Below are 6,389 nucleotides of genomic sequence, written 5' to 3' on the forward strand. Positions count from 1 at the left end.
CAAAAACGGAAATGAAAGGTTCATAAATATGTAACAAGTCATTTTGGGTAGTTAATCTTTTCACTCATCTATTTGGGTTCATCTTTCCTCAGATGTTATCTGCTATTTTTATTACAGTGCGGGCTTTAAATTAAATTGAGTCCGTGGTGATCGGTGATTAACTGCAGAAGCTGCTGTTAGCCTATAGAGGGCAGCCTACAGCTTCATATTGCGCCGGAACACAGGTCAGACACGTGATCATAACGGAAGTAAATAAACTGCTTTCCCGCGCAGTCAAATTACAAGAAGCTAGGTGTTTAAAGAAAGACCGACGCAATGGATGAGCTTTATTTGGACAATATTGACGAATTTGTCAACGACCACAACAAGATAGTAAGTTTCTTTCAATCTGTGGCGTGTTTTGTCATATTTAGTGTTTTGGTTAAGACGTGTAAACATAAGCTAGCTTTAAGAAAAGCAGCCGCGGAATTACGTTAGAAAATCTGACAGTTAAATGTTATAGCTTTCTAGAATGCAGTTTTCATGGGTGTGGAGATTGTTATTATACAAAATAATAAGTTCAGGTCTTCTGACATATTCGGCTTGAAATTTACACCAAAAATGTCGCTTAAACGCGACAGTTAATTGTTTTAATAGCTGAGTTGTTTCACTTAATGCATGTAACCCCAGCAGCTGCTTTAGAGCAGGACTCGACAGCAGAAAACATACAGTTTAAAGGTTTATATGTAAATACTATGTATCTTTTTCATATTTTTCAGGTAACCTATAAATGGCTGAGTCTCACTCTCGGAGTCCATGTCAACACAGCTAAACAGTAAGTGATATTAGATTAAATTAGCTATTAGTGTTCTCCATGTATAGAAAGAAGAAGAGTGTGTGGAAAAAATTTGTGTTTACAGACTTTAGTCCCTGTCTTCAATTTCCTGCAAGATCAAAAAACTAGATTTTTAATAATAAATTACCCATCTGTCTGGAATTGCCACAAACTCATGTGACTTACATTTCAAATGGTCCAAACATGGTTGCAGTGCGATATAAAGCCTGTTCTCACTTTGCACCAGTTCTTTTTAACTACCAGTAGGTATGTTTGCCAAAGCTTGGGTGATTTGTCGAAACAAACAATTACATTTGAAAGAGTAATAAAATAAATTTTTTAATGACTCCAACACCATGTACGTAGCAGTATTTCCTAAATTAAATGCATGTAAAATGTGTTTTCAGGATGCTTTACCATTACTTGGAGCACAAGAGGAAGGAAAGTTCACCTCAGCTCCACGCCACCTACCTCGTATCTGGGAAGCTTGAGGACAAAGGTCAAACAGTATGTAACAAGAGCTCCTCTGATGCTCATCGCATCTTTTTTATTAAACAGAAAATGTCAAGTTGATTTCATTTTATGTTGGGGTTGTTGTTTCTTTTTTTGTTTTAGTGTCACAAGGTGTCTGTTGTCAGAGAGGACCAGTTGGAAGGTGTGTTTGCTTCTCATTTTAGTCCTAACTAGTTTGTCCAGAATGAGTCTTCAGTTTTGTTTTATTATAAGAGTTTTTAATGAACCATGTGGCTAACAAACAGAAAGCGTGAAATTAAAATCTGTTTTTCTTCTGCAGATTTCAAATCCAAGATGAGCTTGATAGTTAGTATTCATGTCTACAGCGTGCAGAAAGCTTTACTCAAAGACAGCGGCCCACTCTACAGTGTCGACTATGATGTTGTTAAAGACAACCTGCAGAGCTGCAGCAGGTGTGTTTGCTTTTACTGGAGCAGTAATTAGGATTTATTAGAAAAATCTGCTGGTTTTAATGCTTTTAGCTGTTAAAACCCGTTTGGCTTTCTCACTTGCAGATACAGCGCAATTCGATGCGCCAATGCGGTGCCCATGTCTGCTGTGGAGCTGCAGCAGGTCCAGGAAATCCAGCAAGCTCCATCGGTGCCTGAAAGGAAAACGTCTGCCGTGAACGGGAATGCCAATTTGGCCTCCAAACCATCAAGTAAACCACAGAGAGGCATCATGGGAATGTTTGCAAACAAATCTGCACCTAAGACTCAGGATAACAGCAAAGACGTCAAGTCTGGACCAAAAGAAGACTCTTCTGTGGTATGAGGTTTTTGTTCTGTTGTTTATAGGCAGTTGTTTGTATAGAGAAGTAGAGATCTAGATGTTGATTTATTTTTTTGTTTTTTAGACAGAGACCCTGAAAAGCAAACCGGCACCAAAGTCCAGTCCAATAGCCAACCTTTTTGGACCTCAGACCACAAGTGAGTTACATTATTGGAGATTTGCAGGGTTACTCTGTAGTCTGGAAAGTATTAAACTTGATTTAGTTGTTTACCAGGTCTGGAGTAGTGTGCAGAAAGAAAATGTAATAGATTTTCCAGACTTTGTCCTCTGGTCTAAAGATTTTATCCATCTAGTTATGTCTTTCCTTTTACTCATCTATCCATCAATCAATCCATCAGTTTGTCTGTCCATCTGTTTTACAAACTTGTAATCCATCTGTCCATCCTTGTTTCCATCTATGAGTTAAGGCCAAAATTGTTCATACTTCTGGCAGATTTAGGTTTAAAGCAATCTTTTAATTTTACCTACGTATTTCTTCCAACTAAAGATTAGGGTGATGGCAAGGAGCCCTTTCAACCTAAAACTGTTGCAGCTCATCACTGAATTGCCAAAATACAATGCAAAAGGCTGGTCAGCAAAGAAAACAAGGGTTTAACTGCTGTAATGTCAATACAGAGTTTTCAATGGATTAAATAAGAATTTAATCCAACATGATTTATTTAAATAAAACTTATTTCTTTTCATATTTTTTTACATTTCAGATATAAAAATGTCTCTTTTTTTTCTTGCTGGAAACAAACTGAGATAAAGAAAAACTTAAAATCTAAATGTTCTGTTGAAATAATATTAGGCTTAATTGTGTATGTGTATGTTTACATATTTGCCCTCAGGTAAAATATTTACTGTAAATTCCATGGCGAAGTTATATTGGTGCATTCAACTTTTACTGGACATGGTGTTAGGAGCTGTTGTTTTTTTCCCTATTGGCTCTTTTGTTTTTAATGTTTGTTGTTTCCCTCTGAGCCCCTGGAGGAGCTACAGCTGCCACTGACTTATATTTCCTGTTGTTCATCCTACTTGATAGATTTTACTACTATCTGTTTAACGGTGTTTCTCTCTTAGATGATCATCTCTAAATACCGTTTATGTTCTTTTCTTCCTGTCTGCTCTTCTCTTACCCGTAACAACTGCTGCAACGGATCAAACTGAGCCGGGTTTTACCAAAGGTTTCTTCCTGTTAAAATAGAGTTGTTCCGTTCCACCGTCGTCACATGCTTGATCAGTATAAACGATTGCTGCCAAGTAAAATATGCGATCAACTGTCCTGTGTCTCCGCATCCTCGTTCAGGAGGAGGGGTCACTTCAAAGTTAATGTCTTCATGCAAAGAGCTGGGCTTCTTCAAGTAGAAATCTTTCATCATTTGATAAAAGATTGGTTTTATGATTGTTTTTCTGTATATAAGCTGGATCTGTTCTGCTTTCAGAGTGCTTTGAGATTACATTTGTTCTGAATTGGATCTATATTAAAAAATTGAATTGATTTGTCACTGCTCCAGGAAAACCTGACAAACCTGTGAAGAAGGAGCAGGAGGCCCAGTTGCCTATCGCATTAGAGCCACAGCATCAGAGTCCAACACCAGAGGAAGAACAGGAACCCGCAGCTGTGCAGCCGCAGAAGGAGGCCAAGACGGACTCCAGGAGGTGTGTCTTCACAGTCCGCCATCAATATTTGTGGCCAATGAAACGGTCCCATCAGATTATCAAACTGGAGACAGTATGCATTAAAAACATGAATGTTTGAAATCTGTTTAAATAAATGTGTACTTTGTTTATGATATAAAAGCAAAACAAAGCGAATAGAAGAGTCTGATAGTGAGGAGGAGAAAATGGAGAAAAAAAAGAGGCGAAGGATCAAAAGACCAGAACCAGACGTCAGTGACGAAGACGGTCAGTTGTTTTCATTTCTACCTTCTTTAATTCTGTTACGTATTTAATGATTAATGGAAGAGATAGTGCTTTCAAGTTTTTGTGAACTGAGTGTTTTTGTTGTAAATGTTGAGATCCCCTGTCAGTTTGATCCAGAAAACTGTCTGATGTTTATCTTTTTCTCTACCAGTTATTCCAGATTCTCCATCTCTGGTGAAAATAAGCGAGCCGAGTCCTGAAAAGGAGCCTGAGTATGTCCAGCATTCACATGTGAGTAGTTAAAATTGGATCAGTCATTTAGAAATGGCAGATGACTGAAATGTTAAATGTTTTCTCCTAATGGACCTGCATTTGTTTATGTGTAGGTGAGCTCTGAAACCAAAATAAGGAAAAGGAGAAGAGTCCTGAAGTCTCGTAACTTTATGGATGAGGAAGGATGCATTGGTAGGAACAAAATGATATTAAATTTGATCATTGTTCTAGCATCCGTCTGTCCATCCTTCTATGCATTTGTCTATCTAACCATTGAATGATCTATAAATTCATTCGGCTATCCATGCATTTATTAATTCTTTCATTAATCTGTCTTTTTGGCCATCAGTCCAGTCTATTTATCCATCTGCTTATTTACCTATTCATCTATCCGTTTATCTCTATTCTTCCCATCTGGCATTCCATCCAAATGTCTGTTCATCCATCCATCCAGATATTAATCAATGTGGTATCTGGTTTGCAGGGTTTATATTGAAAGTTTGGCCTTGGAAAACAATTTCAACTGTAGAATTATAGTAAACTTTAATTTTTAATACTCTGAAAACTGATTTTTTTTAAAGTACATAAACAGGAAAAATGAACTGAATAAGCATACCCTTGTTGTTGCTGTAACTTTCGCATCTTCCTTTCTCAAAAAATAAATTCCTAAACAAGATAATGGCCGTTTTAGTGTAAAGCAGGTTTATTGTACACATTCGTTTCCAACACCGGTTTTCTTTTCCACAGTGACAGAAAAAGGATACGTGAGTGAATCTTACTCTGAGACAGACGATGACTTTCAAAGCACCAAACGAGCTCCACATGACAACATTAAAGCAAAGCTAACATCAAGCAGCAAAGACAACGAGAAGAAAACTCAGAAGAAGTCTTCAGCCAGCTCAAATAAAGGAAGCAAACAAGCTTCTATTATGGGATTTTTCCAGAAGAAATGACAGAGACGTTTCTGTTGGCTCTGAAGAACGACGTGCCGTGTTTGCAGATATCTCACAAAGACGTTTAGATAAACCGACTTAGCTCACAAACACGGACAGTTGAATGACAGGAAAGCACGTCTCAAATGGACTTAAGCCTTTAAACATGTCTAGTTCAGGAAGATTGTTATTTTGTTTCTCACTGTTTTTTATTGACTATCAAATGTATCCCATGTCCAAATCAATAAACATGAAACTGTGATTTCCTTGTGATCTATGGCGGAGGCTGGCAGATTAATTGTCGGCCTTCTTTTTTTGAAAAAATAACACACTTCAAACTGATGATGTTGGGCAATTAACAAGTTTAGTTAACAAATGTGTCTTTAGCAAATAGGACCACAATCCACTGAAGGTTTTGAGTTGTACTGTTACTTTGCATTACAGCTGTAAAGAAACAGTTGCTATAGCTTTTTATTAATTTATCAAACCTCGGCTGTGAAATGAGCATTTTCTAATTCACAGTTATTGTGACATAGCACCATTTAAGAAAAACCTACCACTTACTCCTACCTATTATTATTATTTAATAAACAAATTAGCCATAGATGTCTGCGTAACTTAAAAATGTCCAGTACTAAATCCATAATAAAGGCTCATCCATGGGCAATTTTTCCTCACCCCAAGAAAGCAGAAAAATGGTACAAGTTGGCAACAACTACAGTGGAAACCACATTTTTAAATGCACTGTATAAAAAAAAAAAAAAGGTATCAACATATGTTTCTCTTTATTGTAGAAATTAAACCCATTGTTCTACGCAGATCACAAATAATAAGAACGGCTAAACCCGAGAGGATTCTTGGGATTTTTCTATATTGGTTTGTGATGCCTTAAGATTCAGTTATAACACAGGGATGATAGAAGATAAAATGAGATTCGGCTTAATTTGCATGAATATTTTCAAGAATTCAGTGTGATTTACAGGAGTCTATTAAGAATAGTACACCAACATTAGGAATCGGTTAATATGCTGAATGCATCTAAGAATCAGGTACAATTATATTTGAATTCATTACTATTTTTGACAATTCGCAGGATTTTCCATCAAGATATAAAAAGTGATGAGGGACCAGTAGGACTAATATTTTTAAAGAAATGCTGTTGGTATTTATTATTTTAGGTGAAGGGATTGTTTTTGCCAAGAGAATGTAAAAACCTAAAG

General features: G+C 36.8%; 1 protein-coding gene across 1 annotated transcript; it reads left to right on the plus strand.

Annotated features, from left to right (window-relative positions):
- The first annotated feature begins 219 nt into the window (after positions 1-219).
- pold3 (polymerase (DNA-directed), delta 3, accessory subunit) lies at positions 220-5,431 on the plus strand. The gene is made up of 12 exons (XM_047368801.1): positions 220-372; positions 759-814; positions 1,222-1,321; positions 1,430-1,469; positions 1,608-1,740; positions 1,843-2,095; positions 2,184-2,256; positions 3,616-3,760; positions 3,903-4,006; positions 4,176-4,255; positions 4,351-4,429; positions 4,985-5,431. The coding sequence occupies exons 1-12, from the start codon at positions 316-318 to the stop codon at positions 5,188-5,190; spliced, it is 1,326 nt and encodes a 441-aa protein (XP_047224757.1). The 5' UTR covers positions 220-315; the 3' UTR covers positions 5,191-5,431.
- Positions 5,432-6,389: the final 958 nt, after the last annotated feature.

The sequence above is a fragment of the Girardinichthys multiradiatus genome, chromosome 6 (genome assembly GCF_021462225.1).
Source record: "Girardinichthys multiradiatus isolate DD_20200921_A chromosome 6, DD_fGirMul_XY1, whole genome shotgun sequence".
NCBI lineage: Eukaryota > Metazoa > Chordata > Actinopteri > Cyprinodontiformes > Goodeidae > Girardinichthys > Girardinichthys multiradiatus.

Excerpts from the sequence above, each read along its gene's own strand:
- pold3 (XM_047368801.1), top strand. The coding sequence starts at position 316 with ATGGATGAGCTTTATTTGGACAATATTGACGAATTTGTCAACGACCAC. Across the intron at positions 815-1,221 it reads CATGTCAACACAGCTAAACA|GATGCTTTACCATTACTTGG; the intron begins GTAAGTGATATT and ends ATGTGTTTTCAG. Across the intron at positions 2,257-3,615 it reads TTTTGGACCTCAGACCACAA|GAAAACCTGACAAACCTGTG; the intron begins GTGAGTTACATT and ends TCACTGCTCCAG.